The sequence below is a fragment of the Bombina bombina genome, chromosome 4 (genome assembly GCF_027579735.1).
Source record: "Bombina bombina isolate aBomBom1 chromosome 4, aBomBom1.pri, whole genome shotgun sequence".
In the NCBI taxonomy this organism is placed as follows: Eukaryota; Metazoa; Chordata; class Amphibia; order Anura; family Bombinatoridae; genus Bombina; species Bombina bombina.
Genome location: NC_069502.1, coordinates 1,228,978,060 through 1,228,996,138, shown reverse-complemented (window position 1 = coordinate 1,228,996,138; position 18,079 = coordinate 1,228,978,060). Strand labels below are relative to the sequence as shown.

General features: G+C 48.6%; 1 protein-coding gene across 3 annotated transcripts in view; it reads right to left on the bottom strand.

The window, feature by feature from the left end:
* SRF (serum response factor) overlaps positions 1-18,079 on the bottom strand; it is a 135,902-nt gene that overhangs the window by 108,070 nt on the left and 9,753 nt on the right. For 2 of the 3 annotated variants that reach the window (XR_008402140.1, XM_053712772.1), the window contains exon 2: positions 15,559-15,825. Coding sequence is in view for 2 of the 3 variants with exons in the window: in XM_053712772.1 (XP_053568747.1) it covers positions 15,559-15,825 (267 nt within the window). In the remaining variant the exon portion in view is untranslated. The remainder of the gene's footprint in view (positions 1-15,558; positions 15,826-18,079) is intronic. The other variant, XM_053712773.1, reaches the window with a different exon arrangement.

Here is an 18,079-nt window from a genome sequence, read left to right as displayed (position 1 = left end):
CCTACAGGTCTCACTCTCACCTTCTGTCACTCTCACTGCTACTACTGCTTGCTGCTGGTGATGTCTCTCCTATGTCTAGTCATACCCGCTCCTACAAATCTCACTCTCACCTTCTGTCTCTCTCACTGCTACTACTGCTTGCTGCTGGTGATGTCTCTCCTGTGTCTAGTCATACCCGCTCCTACAAGTCTCACTCTCACCTTCTGTCACTCTCACTGCTACTACTGCTTGCTGCTGGTGATGTCTCTCCTGTGTCTAATCATACACGCTCCTACAAGTCTCACTCTCACCTTCTGTCACTCTCACTGCTACTACTGCTTGCTGCTGGTGATGTCTCTCCTGTGTCTAATCATACCCGCTCCTACAAGTCTCACTCTCACCTTCTGTCACTGCTTGCTGCTGGTGACGTCTCTCCTGTGTCTAATCACAGTCGCTCCTACAAGTCTCACTCTCACCTTCTGTCACTCTCACTGCTACTACTGCTTGCTGCTGGTGACGTCTCTCCTGTGTCTAATCATACGCGCTCCTACAAGTCTCACTCTCACCTTCTGTCACTCTCACTGCTACTACTGCTTGCTGCTGGTGACATCTCTCCTGTGTCTAATCATACACGGTCCTACAAGTCTCACTCTCACCTTCTGTCACTCCCACTGCTACTACTGCTTGCTGCTGGTGACGTCTCTCCTGTGTCTAATCACAGCCGCTCCTACAAGTCTCACTCTCACCTTCTGTCACTCCCACTGCTACTACTGCTTGCTGCTGGTGACATCTCTCCTGTGTCTAATCATACACGGTCCTACAAGTCTCACTCTCACCATCTGTCACTCTCACTACTACTACTGCTTGCTGCTGGTGACGTCTCTCCTGTGTCTAATCATACCCACTCATACAAGTCTCACTCTCACCTTCTGTCACTCTCACTGCTACTACTGCTTGCTGCTGGTGACGTCTCTCCTGTGTCTAATCATACCCGCTCCTACAAGTCTCACTCTCACCTTCTGTCACTGCTTGCTGCTGGTGACGTCTCTCCTGTGTCTAATCATACACGCCCCTACAAGTCTCACTCTCACCTTCTGTCACTCTCACTGCTACTACTGCTTGCTGCTGGTGATGTCTCTCCTGTGTCTAATCATACCCGCTCCTACAAGTCTCACTCTCACCTTCTGTCACTCTCACTGCTACTACTGCTTGCTGCTGGTGACATCTCTCCTGTGTCTAATCTTACCCGCTCCTACAAGTCTCACTCTCACCTTCTGTCACTCCCACTGCTACTACTGCTTGCTGCTGGTGATGTCTCTCCTGTGTCTAATCATACCCGCTCCTACAAGTCTCACTCTCACCTTCTGTCACTGCTACTACTGCTTGCTGCTGGTGATGTCTCTCCTGTGTCTAATCATACCCGCTCCTACAAGTCTCACTCTCACCTTCTGTCACTCCCACTGCTACTACTGCTTGCTGCTGGTGATGTCTCTCCTGTGTCTAATCATACGCGCTCCTACAAGTCTCACTCTCACCTTCTGTCACTCTCACTGCTACTACTGCTTGCTGCTGGTGACGTCTCTCCTGTGTCTAATCATACACGCTCCTACAAGTCTCACTCTCACCTTCTGTCACTCTCACTGCTACTACTGCTTGCTGCTGGTGATGTCTCTCCTGTGTCTAATCATACACGCTCCTACAAGTCTCACTCTCACCTTCTGTCACTGCTACTACTGCTTGCTGCTGGTGATGTCTCTCCTGTGTCTAATCATACACGCTCCTACAAGTCTCACTCTCACCTTCTGTCACTCTCACTGCTACTACTGCTTGCTGCTGGTGACGTCTCTCCTGTGTCTAATCATACACGCCCCTACAAGTCTCACTCTCACCTTCTGTCACTCTCACTGCTACTACTGCTTGCTGCTGGTGATGTCTCTCCTGTGTCTAATCATACGCGCTCCTACAAGTCTCACTCTCACCTTCTGTCACTCTCACTGCTACTACTGCTTGCTGCTGGTGATGTCTCTCCTGTGTCTAATCACAGCCGCTCCTACAAGTCTCACTCTCACCTTCTGTCACTCTCACTGCTACTACTGCTTGCTGCTGGTGACATCTCTCCTGTGTCTAATCTTACGCGCCCCTACAAGTCTCACTCTCACCTTCTGTCACTCTCACTGCTACTACTGCTTGCTGCTGGTGATGTCTCTCCTGTGTCTAATCATACCCGCTCCTACAAGTCTCACTCTCACCTTCTGTCACTCCCACTGCTACTACTGCTTGCTGCTGGTGATGTCTCTCCTGTGTCTAGTCATACCCGCTCCTATAAAGTCTCACTGTCACCTTCTGTCACTCTCACTGCTACTACTGCTTGCTGCTGGTGATGTCTCTCCTGTGTCTAATCACAGCCGCTCCTACAAGTCTCACTCTCACTGCTACTACTGCTTGCTGCTGGTGATGTCTCTCCTGTGTCTAATCATACGCGCTCCTACAAGTCTCACTCTCACCTTCTGTCACTCCAACTGCTACTACTGCTTGCTGCTGGTGATGTCTCTCCTGTGTCTAATCATACCCGCTCCTACAAGTCTCACTCTCACCTTCTGTCACTGCTACTACTGCTTGCTGCTGGTGATGTCTCTCCTGTGTCTAATCATACACGCTCCTACAAGTCTCACTCTCACCTTCTGTCACTCTCACTGCTACTACTGCTTGCTGCTGGTGATGTCTCTCCTGTGTCTAATCACAGCCGCTCCTACAAGTCTCACTCTCACCTTCTGTCACTCTCACTGCTACTACTGCTTGCTGCTGGTGATGTCTCTCCTGTGTCTAATCATACGCGCTCCTATAAAGTCTCACTCTCACCTTCTGTCACTCTCACTGCTACTACTGCTTGCTGCTGGTGATGTCTCTCCTGTGTCTAATCATACGCGCTCCTATAAAGTCTCACTCTCACCTTCTGTCACTCTCACTGCTACTACTGCTTGCTGCTGGTGATGTCTCTCCTGTGTCTAATCATACCCGCTCCTACAAGTCTCACTCTCACCTTCTGTCACTGCTACTACTGCTTGCTGCTGGTGACGTCTCTCCTGTGTCTAATCATACGCGCTCCTACAAGTCTCACTGTCACCTTCTGTCACTCTCACTGCTACTACTGCTTGCTGCTGGTGATGTCTCTCCTGTGTCTAATCACAGCCGCTCCTACAAGTCTCACTCTCACCTTCTGTCACTCTCACTGCTACTACTGCTTGCTGCTGGTGATGTCTCTCCTGTGTCTAATCATACGCACTCCTACAAGTCTCACTTTCACCTTCTGTCACTCTCACTGCTACTACTGCTTGCTGCTGGTGATGTCTCTCCTGTGTATAATCATACGCGCTCCTACAAGTCTCACTGTCACCTTCTGTCACTCTCACTGCTACTACTGCTTGCTGCTGGTGATGTCTCTCCTGTGTCTAATCACAGCCGCTCCTACAAGTCTCACTCTCACCTTCTGTCACTCTCACTGCTACTACTGCTTGCTGCTGGTGATGTCTCTCCTGTGTCTAATCATACGCACTCCTACAAGTCTCACTCTCACCTTCTGTCACTCTCACTGCTACTACTGCTTGCTGCTGGTGATGTCTCTCCTGTGTCTAATCATACCCGCTCCTACAGGTCTCACTCTCACCTTCTGTCACTCTCACTGCTACTACTGCTTGCTGCTGGTGATGTCTCTCCTATGTCTAGTCATACCCGCTCCTACAAATCTCACTCTCACCTTCTGTCTCTCTCACTGCTACTACTGCTTGCTGCTGGTGATGTCTCTCCTGTGTCTAGTCATACGCGCCCCTACAAGTCTCACTCTCACCTTCTGTCACTCTCACTGCTACTACTGCTTGCTGCTGGTGACGTCTCTCCTGTGTCTAATCATACACGGTCCTACAAGTCTCACTCTCACCTTCTGTCACTCTCACTGCTACTACTGCTTGCTGCTGGTGATGTCTCTCCTATTTCTAGTCATACCCGCTCCTACAAATCTCACTCTCACCTTCTGTCTCTCTCACTGCTACTACTGCTTGCTGCTGGTGATGTCTCTCCTGTGTCTAATCATACACGGTCCTACAAGTCTCACTCTCACCTTCTGTCACTGCTACTACTGCTTGCTGCTGGTGATGTCTCTCCTGTGTCTAATCATACCCGCTCCTACAAGTCCCCCTCTCACCTCCTGTCACTCTCACTGCTACTACTGCTTGCTGCTGGTGATGTCTCTCCTGTGTCTAATCATACCCGCTCCTACAAGTCTCACTCTCACCTTCTGTCACTGCTACTACTGCTTGCTGCTGGTGATGTCTCTCCTGTGTCTAATCATACACGGTCCTACAAGTCTCACTCTCACCTTCTGTCACTCTCACTGCTACTACTGCTTGCTGCTGGTGACATCTCTCCTGTGTCTAATCATACGCGCTCCTATAAAGTCTCACTCTCACCTTATGTCACTCTCACTGCTACTACTGCTTGCTGCTGGTGATGTCTCTCCTGTGTCTAATCACAGCCGCTCCTACAAGTCTCACTCTCACCTTCTGTCACTCTCACTGCTACTACTGCTTGCTGCTGGTGATGTCTTTCCTGTGTCTAATCATACACGCTCCTACAAGTCTCACTCTCACCTTCTGTCACTCTCACTGCTACTACTGCTTGCTGCTGGTGATGTCTCTCCTGTGTCTAGTCATACGCGCTCCTACAAGTCTCACTCTCACTGCTACTACTGCTTGCTGCTGGTGACGTCTCTCCTGTGTCTAATCATACACGCTCCTACAAGTCTCACTCTCACCTTCTGTCACTCTCACTGCTACTACTGCTTGCTGCTGGTGACGTCTCTCCTGTGTCTAGTCATACGCGCTCCTACAAGTCTCACTCTCACCTTCTGTCACTCTCACTGCTACTACTGCTTGCTGCTGGTGATGTCTCTCCTGTATCTAATCATACGCGCTCATACAAGTCTCACTCTCACCTTCTGTCACTCTCACTGCTACTACTGCTTGCTGCTGGTGATGTCTCTCCTGTATCTAATCATACGCGCTCATACAAGTCTCACTCTCACCTTCTGTCACTCTCACTGCTACTACTGCTTGCTGCTGGTGATGTCTCTCCTATGTCTAATCATACGCGCTCCTACAAGTCTCACTCTCACTACTACTACTGCTTGCTGCTGGTGATGTCTCTCCTGTGTCTAATCATACGCGCTCCTACAAGTCTCACTCTCACCTTCTGTCACTCTCACTGCTACTACTGCTTGCTGCTGGTGACATCTCTCCTGTGTCTAATCTTACCCGCTCCTACAAGTCTCACTCTCACTGCTACTACTGCTTGCTGCTGGCGATGTCTCTCCTGTGTCTAATCACAGCCGCTCCTACAAGTCTCACTCTCACCTTCTGTCACTCTCACTGCTACTACTGTTTGCTGCTGGTGATGTCTCTCCTGTGTCTAATCATACGCGCTCCTACAAGTCTCACTCTCACCTTCTGTCACTCTCACTGCTACTACTGCTTGCTGCTGGTGATGTCTCTCCTGTGTCTAATCACAGCCGCTCCTACAAGTCTCACTCTCACCTTCTGTCACTCTCACTGCTACTACTGCTTGCTGCTGGTGATGTCTCTCCTGTGTATAATTATACACGGTCCTACAAGTCTCACTCTCACCTTCTGTCACTCTCACTGCTACTACTGCTTGCTGCTGGCGACGTCTCTCCTGTGTCTAATCATACACGCTCCTACAAGTCTCACTCTCACCTTCTGTCACTCTCACTGCTACTACTGCTTGCTGCTGGTGATGTCTCTCCTGTGTCTAATCATACACGCTCCTACAAGTCTCACTGTCACTGCTACTACTGCTTGCTGCTGGTGACATCTCTCCTGTGTCTAATCATACACGCTCCTACAAGTCTCACTCTCACCTTCTGTCACTCTCACTGCTACTACTGCTTGCTGCTGGTGACGTCTCTCCTGTGTCTAATCACAGCTGCTCCTACAAGTCTCACTCTCACCTTCTGTCACTCTCACTGCTACTACTGCTTGCTGCTGGTGATGTCTCTCCTGTGTCTAATCACAGCCGCTCCTACAAGTCTCACTCTCACCTTCTGTCACTCTCACTGCTACTACTGCTTGCTGCTGGTGATGTCTCTCCTGTGTATAATTATACCCGCTCCTACAAGTCTCACTCTCACCTTCTGTCACTCTCACTGCTACTACTGCTTGCTGCTGGTGATGTCTCTCCTGTGTCTAATCACAGCCGCTCCTACAAGTCTCACTCTCACCTCCTGTCACTCTCACTGCTACTACTGCTTGCTGCTGGTGATGTCTCTCCTGTGTCTAATCATAGGCGCTCCTACAAGTCTCACTCTCACCTTCTGTCACTCTCACTGCTACTACTGCTTGCTGCTGGTGATGTCTCTCCTGTGTCTAATCATAGCTGCTCCTACAAGTCTCACTCTCACCTACTGTCACTCTCACTGCTACTACTGCTTGCTGCTGGTGATGTCTCTCCTGTGTCTAATCACAACTGCTCCTACAAGTCTCACTCTCACCTTCTGTCACTCTCACTGCTACTACTGCTTGCTGCTGGTGATGTCTCTCCTGTGTCTAATCACAACTGCTCCTACAAGTCTCACTCTCACCTACTGTCACTCTCACTGCTACTACTGCTTGCTGCTGGTGATGTCTCTCCTGTGTCTAATCACAACTGCTCCTACAAGTCTCACTCTCACCTTCTGTCACTCTCACTGCTACTACTGCTTGCTGCTGGTGACATCTCTCCTGTGTCTAATCATACGCGCTCCTACAAGTCTCACTCTCACCTTCTGTCACTCTCACTGCTACTACTGCTTGCTGCTGGTGATGTCTCTCCTATGTCTAGTCATACGCGCTCCTACAAGTCTCACTCTCACCTTCTGTCACTCTCACTGCTACTACTGCTTGCTGCTGGTGATGTCTCTCCTATGTCTAGTCATACGCGCTCCTACAAGTCTCACTCTCACTGCTACTACTGCTTGCTGCTGGTGATGTCTCTCCTGTGTCTAGTCATACCCGCTCCTACGAGTCTCACTCTCACCTTCTGTCACTCTCACTGCTACTACTGCTTGCTGCTGGTGATGTCTCTCCTATGTCTAGTCATACGCGCTCCTACAAGTCTCACTCTCACCTTCTGTCACTCTCACTACTACTACTGCTTGCTGCTGGTGATGTCTCTCCTGTGTCTAATCATACGCGCTCCTACAAGTCTCACTCTCACCTTCTGTCACTCTCACTACTACTACTGCTTGCTGCTGGTGATGTCTCTCCTGTGTCTAATCATACGCGCTCCTACAAGTCTCACTCTCACCTTCTGTCACTCTCACTACTACTACTGCTTGCTGCTGGTGACATCTCTCCTGTGTCTAATCACAGCCGCTCCTACAAGTCTCACTCTCACCTTCTGTCACTCTCACTGCTACTACTGCTTGCTGCTGGTGATGTCTCTCCTGTGTCTAATCATACGCGCTCCTACAAGTCTCACTCTCACCTTCTGTCACTCTCACTGCTACTACTGCTTGCTGCTGGTGATGTCTCTCCTGTGTCTAATCATACGCGCTCCTACAAGTCTCACTCTCACTGCTACTACTGCTTGCTGCTGGTGATGTCTCTCCTGTGTCTAATCACAGCCGCTCCTACAAGTCTCACTCTCACTGCTACTACTGCTTGCTGCTGGTGATGTCTCTCCTGTGTCTAATCATACGCGCTCCTACAAGTCTCACTCTCACTGCTACTACTGCTTGCTGCTGGTGACGTCTCTCCTGTGTCTAATCACAGCCGCTCCTACAAGTCTCACTCTCACCTTCTGTCACTCTCACTGCTACTACTGCTTGCTGCTGGTGATGTCTCTCCTGTGTATAATTATACACGGTCCTACAAGTCTCACTCTCACCTTCTGTCACTCTCACTGCTACTACTGCTTGCTGCTGGTGATGTCTCTCCTGTGTCTAATCATACGCGCTCCTACAAGTCTCACTCTCACCTTCTGTCACTCTCACTGTTACTACTGCTTGCTGCTGGTGACATCTCTCCTGTGTCTAATCACAGCCGCTCCTACAAGTCTCACTCTCACCTTCTGTCACTCTCACTGCTACTACTGCTTGCTGCTGGTGATGTCTCTCCTGTGTATAATTATACACGGTCCTACAAGTCTCACTCTCACCTTCTGTCACTCTCACTGCTACTACTGCTTGCTGCTGGTGATGTCTCTCCTGTGTATAATTATACACGGTCCTACAAGTCTCACTCTCACCTTCTGTCACTCTCACTGCTACTACTGCTTGCTGCTGGTGATGTCTCTCCTGTGTCTAATCATACACGCTCCTACAAGTCTCACTCTCACCTTCTGTCACTCTCACTGTTACTACTGCTTGCTGCTGGTGACGTCTCTCCTGTGCCTAATCATACACGGTCCTACAAGTATCACTCTCACCTTCTGTCACTCTCACTACTACTACTGCTTGCTGCTGGTGATGTCTCTCCTGTGTCTAATCATACGCGCTCCTACAAGTCTCACTCTCACCTTCTGTCACTCTCACTGCTACTACTGCTTGCTGCTGGTGACGTCTCTCCTGTGTCTAATCATACGCACTCCTACAAGTCTCACTCTCACCTTCTGTCACTCTCACTGCTACTACTGCTTGCTGCTGGTGATGTCTCTCCTGTGTCTAATCATACCCGTTCCTACAAGTCTCACTCTCACCTTCTGTCACTCTCACTGCTACTACTGCTTGCTGCTGGTGATGTCTCTCCTGTGTCTAATCACAGCCGCTCCTACAAGTCTCACTCTCACCTTCTGTCACTCTCACTGCTACTACTGCTTGCTGCTGGCGACGTCTCTCCTGTGTCTAATCACAACCGCTCCTACAAGTCTCACTCTCACCTTCTGTCACTCTCACTGCTACTACTGCTTGCTGCTGGTGACGTCTCTCCTGTGTCTAATCACAACCGCTCCTACAAGTCTCACTCTCACTTTCTGTCACTCTCACTGCTACTACTGCTTGCTGCTGGTGATGTCTCTCCTGTGTCTAATCACAACTGCTCCTACAAGTCTCACTCTCACCTTCTGTCACTCTCACTGCTACTACTGCTTGCTGCTGGTGACGTCTCTCCTGTGTATAATCATACGCGCTCCTACAAGTCTCACTGTCACCTTCTGTCACTCACACTGCTACTACTGCTTGCTGCTGGTGATGTCTCTCCTGTGTCTAATCATACACGCTCCTACAAGTCTCACTCTCACTTTCTGTCACTCTCACTGCTACTACTGCTTGCTGCTGGTGATGTCTCTCCTGTGTCTAATCACAACCGCTCCTACAAGTCTCACTCTCACTTTCTGTCACTCTCACTGCTACTACTGCTTGCTGCTGGTGATGTCTCTCCTGTGTCTAATCACAACCGCTCCTACAAGTCTCACTCTCACTTTCTGTCACTCTCACTGCTACTACTGCTTGCTGCTGGTGATGTCTCTCCTGTGTCTAATCACAACTGCTCCTACAAGTCTCACTCTCACCTTCTGTCACTCTCACTGCTACTACTGCTTGCTGCTGGTGACATCTCTCCTGTGTCTAATCATACACGCTCCTACAAGTCTCACTCTCACTGCTACTACTGCTTGGTGCTGGTGACGTCTCTCCTGTGTCTAATCATACGTGCTCCTACAAGTCTCACTGTCACCTTCTGTCACTCACACTGCTACTACTGCTTGCTGCTGGTGACGTCTCTCCTGTGTCTAATCATACACGCTCCTACAAGTCTCACTCTCACCTTCTGTCACTCTCACTGCTACTACTGCTTGCTGCTGGTGACGTCTCTCCTGTGTCTAATCACAGCTGCTCCTACAAGTCTCACTCTCACCTTCTGTCACTCTCACTGCTACTACTGCTTGCTGCTGGTGATGTCTCTCCTGTGTATAATTATACACGGTCCTACAAGTCTCACTCTCACCTTCTGTCACTCTCACTGCTACTACTGCTTGCTGCTGGTGATGTCTCTCCTGTGTCTAATCATACGTGCTCCTACAAGTCTCACTCTCACCTTCTGTCACTCTCACTGCTACTACTGCTTGCTGCTGGTGACGTCTCTCCTGTGTCTAATCATACGCGCTCCTACAAGTCTCACTCTCACTTTCTGTCACTCTCACTGCTACTACTGCTTGCTGCTGGTGATGTCTCTCCTGTGTCTAATCATACGCGCTCCTACAAGTCTCACTCTCACCTTCTGTCACTCTCACTGCTACTACTGCTTGCTGCTGGTGATGTCTCTCCTAACCCTGGACCTGCAGCAATCACCACACTTTTACACTCTCGCTCTGTCTCACACTGCAAAAAATCTCTAAGTCACGCAATACCAACAATCTCTTCTCTATTAACACACAGCGCTTATCCCCTCTTTTCCTGTGCCCTCTGGAAGGCTCGATCCGTCTGTAACAAACTTACAACTGTTCATGACCTGTTTGTTTCCAATGCTTTCAACTTTTTAGCAATTACTGAAACCTGGCTATCATCTTCTGACACTGCTTCCATTGTCTTCACTTTAGCCACACCTAGGCCAGGTGAGAGACACAGTGGTGGTGTTGGCATCTTACTCTCCCCCTCCTGCTCCTATCAGTACCTAGTCCCATTTCCATCTCTCTCCTTTTCTTCCTTTGAAGTCCACTGCATCCACCTGTTCTCCCCCCTCTCCCTCAGGGTGTCAATTATCTATCGCCCCCCTGGACCAACCTCCCAATTCCTTGACAATTTTGCTGCCTGGCTTCCTTAATTTCTCTCTACAAATACACCTGCTCTAATCCTAGGGGATTTGAACATCCCCATTGATAACCTATCTGCCCCTGCTGCCTCTAAACTTCTCTCACTCACTAACTCCCTCGGCCTCTCACAATCCACCCTATTCCCTACCCACCGTGATGGACACTATTGATCTGGTATTCTATCTCTGCTCTCTCTCTGATGTTGCCTGTCGCCTATTTCCCATCTCAGACCACCATCTGCTCACCTTCAATCTTAATATACAGGCTAAACCTACTCCCCCCCCCCCCCTCGCCAGCACACCTGTAGAAATCTGCACACTGTAGACCCTCCCCAACCTTATTCAAATGCGCCTCCCCCACACTTCCACGATATCCTGCCCTGACCTTGCTATAACCCACAACAATACCCTCTCGCTCCTCCCCAACTTCGCAAAGCCCCACTTCGTCAGCTACAGCCCTGGCACTCCCAGCAAACACGCCACCTGCAAAAATGCTCCCGCACTGCTGAACGTGCTTGGAGGAAATCCCGCTCTGAACCTAATTTCATGCACTATAAATTCATTCTCTACTCTTACACCTCTGCCCTTCACCTAGCTAAGCAAACCTACTTTTCTCTTATATCCACTCACTCCTTAAACCCTAAAAGACTCTTCTCCATTTTCAAATCTCTCCTCTACCCACCTGCATTCAGCGCTCAAGACCTGGCTGACTACTTTTTCAATAAGTCTTACCATCGAAAGAAACATCCCAACACAAGCCTGTAATCTCCTAACTTCGCTTCCAATCACCTCCTCTGCCGCTCTCTGCACCCTCCTACCAACCACAGAGTGAAGTGGCTTCCCTATTGTCTTCCTCACTACCTGCCCACTCGACCCTATTCCTTCACATCCAATACCTTTTCTGTCTCCCACCCTCACTCCGCCTCTAACTCTTATATTTAACCTATCCCTTTCTAACGGCTCATTCCCTGCCTCCTTCAAACATGCAAAGGTCATCCCCATCCTCAAAAAACATAATTTATGCTTACCTGATAAATTTATTTCTCTTGTGGTGTATCCAGTCTACGGATCATCCATTACTTGTGGGATATTCTCCTTCCCAACAGGAAGTTGCAAGAGGACACCCACAGCAGAGCTGTCTATATAGCTCCTCCCCTAACTGCCACTCCCAGTCATTCGACCGAAGACAAGCAAGAGAAAGGAGAAACTATAGGGTGCAGTGGTGACTGTAGTTTAAAAATAAAAAACACCTGCCTTAAAGTGACAGGGCGGGCCGTGGACTGGATACACCACAAGAAAGAAATTTATCAGGTAAGCATAAATTATGTTTTCTCTTGTAAAGGTGTATCCAGTCCACGGTTCATCCATTACTTGTGGGATATCAATACCAAAGCTAAAGTACACGGATGAAGGGAGGGACAAGGCAGGTACTTAAACGGAAGGTACCACTGCCTGTAAAACCTCTCTCCCAAAAATAGCCTCCGAAGAAGCAAAAGTATCAAATTTATAGAATTTTGAAAAGGTATGAAGCGAAGACCAAGTCGCCGCCTTGCAAATCTGTTCAACAGAGGCCTCATTTTTAAAGGCCCATGTGGAAGCCACAGCTCTAGTAGAATAAGCTGTAATCCTTTCTGGAGGCTGCTGCTCTTCCCCTCGTCAGAAACATGAAATGTACTTGGCGCCACTTGAGCGTGAGTCCCTTGAGCGGGAGTCAAAGGGTCCGACACGTGGGGCGAGTTAGTCGGCTTAACTTCCCCCTCGTCAGATTCCTCTGGTGATAAATTTTTTAAAGACAGAATATGATCTTTATTACTTAAAGTGAAATGAGTACATTTGGTACACATTCTAAGAGGGGGTTCCACCATGGTTTCTAAATATAATGAACAAGGAGTTTCTTCTATGTCAGACATCTTTAAACAGACTAGCAATGAGACCAGCAAGCTTGGAAAACACTTTAAATCAAGTTAACAAGCAAAAAATAAAAACGGTACTGTGCCTTTAAGAAAAATAAAAAAAGGTCAGAATTTGAAAAACAGTGAAAAAAAAGCAGTAAATCAAACGAAATTTTTACAGTGTGTATAATAAGCTAACAGAGCATTGCACCCACTTGCAAATGAATGATTAACCCCTTAGTTCAAAAAACGGATAAAAAAAAACTATAGACTTTTTTTTTTTAACAGTCACAACAAACTGCCACAGCTCTGCTGTGGCCCTACCTTCCCAAACAAACGACTTTGGAAAGCCTAAGAGCCCTTTAGAGATGTCCTATAGCATTCAGGGGACTCCTGGAGGAAGCTGGATGTCTCAGTCTGCAAAAGTTACTGTGCAATAAAACGCTAAATTAGGCCCCTCCCACTCATGTCTAAACAGTGGAAAGCCAAAGGAATTGTTTCTAGGCAAATTTAAGCCAGCCATGTGGAAAAAAACTAGGCCCCAATAAAGTTTTATCACCAAAGCATATATAAAAACGTTTAAACATGCCAGCAAACGTTTTATATTGAAAATCTATAAGAGTATTACCTCTGCAAGTAAGCATGATACCAGTCGCTATTAAATCACTGTATTCAGGCTTACCTTACATAAATCTGGTATCAGCAGCATTTTATAGCATTTACATCTCTAGAAAAAATTATTAACTGCACATACCTCATAGCAGGATAACCTGCACGCCATTCCCCAGCTGAAGTTAACTCTCTCATCAGTTATGTGTGAGAACAGCAATGGATCTTAGTTACAACCTGCTAAGATCATTAGAGATCACAGGCAGATTCTTCTTCTATTTCTCTGCCTGGGACAAAAATAGTACACCTCCGGTACCATTTAAAAATAACAAACTTTTGATTGAAGAAAAAAACAACTACGTTTCACCACTTCTCTCTTACTACCTCCATGCTTGTCGAGAGTTGCAAGAGAATGACTGGATATGACAGTTAGGGGAGGAGCTATATAGACAGCTCTGCTGTGGGTGTCCTCTTGCAACTTCCTGTTGGGAAGGAGAATATCCCACAAGTAATGGATGATCCGTGGACTGGATACACCTTAGAAGAGAAAACCCTCCATTCCATTGACCCTAACTCTCCTGCAAACTACAGCCCCATATTCCTCCCACTAGCTTCAAAAATCCTTGAAAAACTAGCTTTTGATCACCTAACCCACTTCCTGTCCTCCAACTCATTGCTCGACCCCCTGCAATCTGGCTTCCGTCCCCAACACTCAAATGAGACTGCCCTCACCATGGTTACCAGCGATCTCCTTTCTGCTAAAAACAAAGGCTACTATTCTATACTCATCTTACTTGACCTCTCTGCTGCCTTTGACACTGTTAACCATCCCCTTCTCCTACGGACTCTCAGCTCTCTTGGGCTTTGTGACACTGCCCTCTCCTGGATTCACTCTTATCTCTCTAACAGATCCTTCTCCGTCTCTTTTGCTGGTGACTCCTCCTCTCCAATGCCTCTGTTTGAGTACCTCAAGGCTCTGTCCTGGGTCCTCTACTCTTCTCTATTTACACTTCTTCACTGGGTAAACTTATCAACAGCTATGGCTTCAGCTATCATCTCTATGCTGATGATACCCAGATCTACCTTTCCACCCCTGCAGTCTCTCCTTCTGTCAATTCTCACATCAGCGACTGCTTATCTGGCATTTCCTCCTGGATGGCCTCTCACCACCTAAAAAATAAATATGTCCAAGACCGAACTACTTCTAATTCCCCCCTCTAACTTTACTCCAGTTTCTAATTTTTCCATCACTTTTGGCAGCACCACTATCTCCCCATCACCCCAAGTCCACTGTATCGGAGTCACGCTTGACTCAAATCTGTCCTTCATTCCCCACATCCAATTGCTCTCTTCATCCTGATGCAACCACCTACACAATATCTCCAAAATTTGTCAGTTTCCGAGTGCTGAAGCTACTAAACAGCTAATCCCTGGTAATTTCCCGGCTTGACTACTGTAATAACTTACTATCTGGCCTCCCTCTCTCCCCTTCAATCCATTCTAAATGCATCTGCAAGACTAATCCACCTCTCTCAACACTTTGTTTCTGCTGCACCTCTGAGTCCCTTCACAGCAGAATAAAATTCAAAATTCTGACCCTGACCTACAAAGCCCTCACCAATGCTGCCCCACCCTACCTGTCCTCACTCAACAAATATAGCCCAGCCCGCCCCCTAAGATCCAATGACCTGCTTCTTGCGTCCTCTACCATCACCTCCTCTCATGCCAGACTACAGGAATTCTCTTGTGCGGTACCAACCCTCTGGAACGCACTTCCTCGAGCCGTCAGAATTTCCCCCAACCTCTCCTCCTTTAAACGTTCCCTAAAGACCTTTTTGTTCAGGGAAGCTTATCACCCGACTCATTAACAAATTAACTTCACTTACCCACCAGTTGCCCTCAACTATCTCCTAATATTCTCACCTTTGTAGTCCCCACCTTCTGTTTCCCATCCTCCCACCCCATCAAGATTGTAAGTTCCCACGGGAATAGGGCCCTCAACTCCCCTTGTATTTGTCTGTAAAATGTTGTCTCTTATTGTACTGTTTATCAGTTGTACTTTTATCCTTGTTCCCATGGGCAGCGCTGCGGAATCTGTTGGTGGTTATTTATATATGATAATCTTAATACCAATGAAAAGTGTCCCTCTAAGTATATCAAAAGAAAAACCACACACAAACACCACTCACATAAAAGGACACCCCTTCCATAAACCACACCCCTTCCATAAACCACACCCACTGGCACCACAGCAGCAAATCTTTCTTGCCTCCCCCTACCCTCACCTTAGTCTCCCCGCTGCTGTCAGACTCAGACACCTGATAGGTGAGATCAGTTTCCTCAAAGCCCGTGGCACTCATCCTCTGATCTGTGGAGGGGTCCGATCGTGGTGGTGAGTCCGGAGAGTTCAGGCAGGTCTGGATTAGTGCTTTCCCAGTCTCACTAGTGATCATAGGCTGCAGCTTTCGCGTGGCAAAGGTGTACACGTGCCCCGTCTCACTGGCCACAAGAAGCAGGACCTGCGTCCCAGTCAGGGTAGACAGCTCATAAGCCTGAGAAGAGACAAGGAAGTGTGTCAAATGCCAGCAGGAAACAGAAAAGTGCAGTAACTATAAATAACCAATGAAGACATTGTTAGTGCCATCCCCTCACAATGAGCCGTCCATCACAAGGACCAGTCCATGCACACCCCACACACACCTTTCACCCAGGCCAGTCATTACCAAACCCTACACTATCATCAAGGCCAGATCACTACAAACCCCACTGACCAGAATACTTGCTGTGGCACGTGTAAGGGGTCAGGCTAGAGTACTTGACACTCTTCCGTCACTAACACATTTATATCAAACTTTAGGCATCCAAAGTACAGAAACCCAACTCGGGAGTCATTTTTGAGAGAGATAAAATGTAAAATAATCCCCAAAAGTTAAAAGCCAGAAAAGAAAGGCTGGCATGTAGGGGAGAGGTGCTGACGGTACAGAGGGATGGGTGGGGGTACGATGGCATGTAGGGGAGAGGTGCTGGCAGTACAGAGGGATGAGTAGGGGTACAGTAGCACATAGGGGAGAGGGGCTGTCGGTACAGAGGGATGAGTAGGGGTACAGTAGCACATAGGGGAGAGGAGCTGTCGGTACAGAGGGATGAGTAGGGGTACAGTAGCACATAGGGGAGAGGAGCTGTCGGTACAGAGGGATGAGTAGGGGTACAGTAGCACATTGGGGAGAGGAACTGTCGGTACAGAGGGATGAGTAGGGGTACAATAGCACATAGGGGCTGACGGTACAGAGGGATGAGTAGGGGTACAGAAGCACATAGGGGAGAGGAACTGTCGGTACAGAGGGATGAGTAGGGGTACAGTAGCACATAGGGGAGAGGGGCTGACGGTACAGAGGGATGAGTAGGGGTACAATAGCACATAGGGGAGAGGGGCTGTCGGTACAGAGGGATGAGTAGGGGTACAGTAGCACATAGGGGAGAGGGGCTGTCGGTACAGAGGGATGAGTAGGGGTACAGTAGCACATAGGGGAGAGGAGCTGTCAGTACAGAGGGATGAGTAGGGGTACAGTAGCACATAGGGGAGAGGGGCTGTCGGTACAGAGGGATGAGTAGGGGTACAGTAGCACATAGGGGAGAGGGGCTGTCGGTACAGAGGGATGAGTAGGGGTACAGTAGCACATAGGGGAGAGGGGCTGTCGGTACAGAGGGATGAGTAGGGGTACAGTAGCACATAGGGGAGAGGAGCTGTCGGTACAGAGGGATGAGTAGGGGTACAGTAGCACATTGGGGAGAGGAACTGTCGGTACAGAGGGATGAGTAGGGGTACAATAGCACATAGGGGAGAGGGGCTGACGGTACAGAGGGATGAGTAGGGGTACAGAAGCACATAGGGGAGAGGAACTGTCGGTACAGAGGGATGAGTAGGGGTACAGTAGCACATAGGGGAGAGGGGCTGACGGTACAGAGGGATGAGTAGGGGTACAGAAGCACATAGGGGAGAGGAACTGTCGGTACAGAGGGATGAGTAGGGGTACAGTAGCATATAGGGGAGAGGAGCTGTCGGTAGAGAGGGATGAGTAGGGGTACAATAGCACATAGGGGAGAGGGGCTGACGGTACAGAGGGATGAGTAGGGGTACAGAAGCACATAGGGGAGAGGAACTGTCGGTACAGAGGGATGAGTAGGGGTACAGTAGCACATTGGGGAGAGGAACTGTCGGTACAGAGGGATGAGTAGGGGTACAGTAGCACATAGGGGAGAGGAACTGTCGGTACAGAGGGATGAGTAGGGGTACAGTAGCACATAGGGGAGAGGAGCTGTCGGTACAGAGGGATGAGTAGGGGTACAGTAGCATATAGGGGAGAGGAGCTGTCGGTACAGAGGGATGAGTAGGGGTTACTAAAATGTTTTTAAACTGGTTCCTTTCGCTACTCACCAATAAATCTGTGGATATTGTCATAATCAGCAAGTGATTAAATATCAATAAAAACTTCAGTTAATTTGCTGTTCTCTCTTGCGCACAACTGACAGTGTAAATTTAAAGCACTACTAAACAAACCTCTAATCACATGGACTGAGGGGGTTAATTCTTCTGTACAGTAAACAGGATCCCCCACCCCACAGCTGTTATCATGGGCCTGCCGCCCCCCCCCCCCCCCCCCCCACATCTGTTTCTTGTCTTTGCAATGTGTAGTAGAGGAGAGACCCACTGCTGACAACTCAGTAAAGGTATCTTAGATACTTCCAGCAATCCAATAAATGATAGTGCAAGCTCATCAGGCAACTACTGACCCCTCCCCCACACAC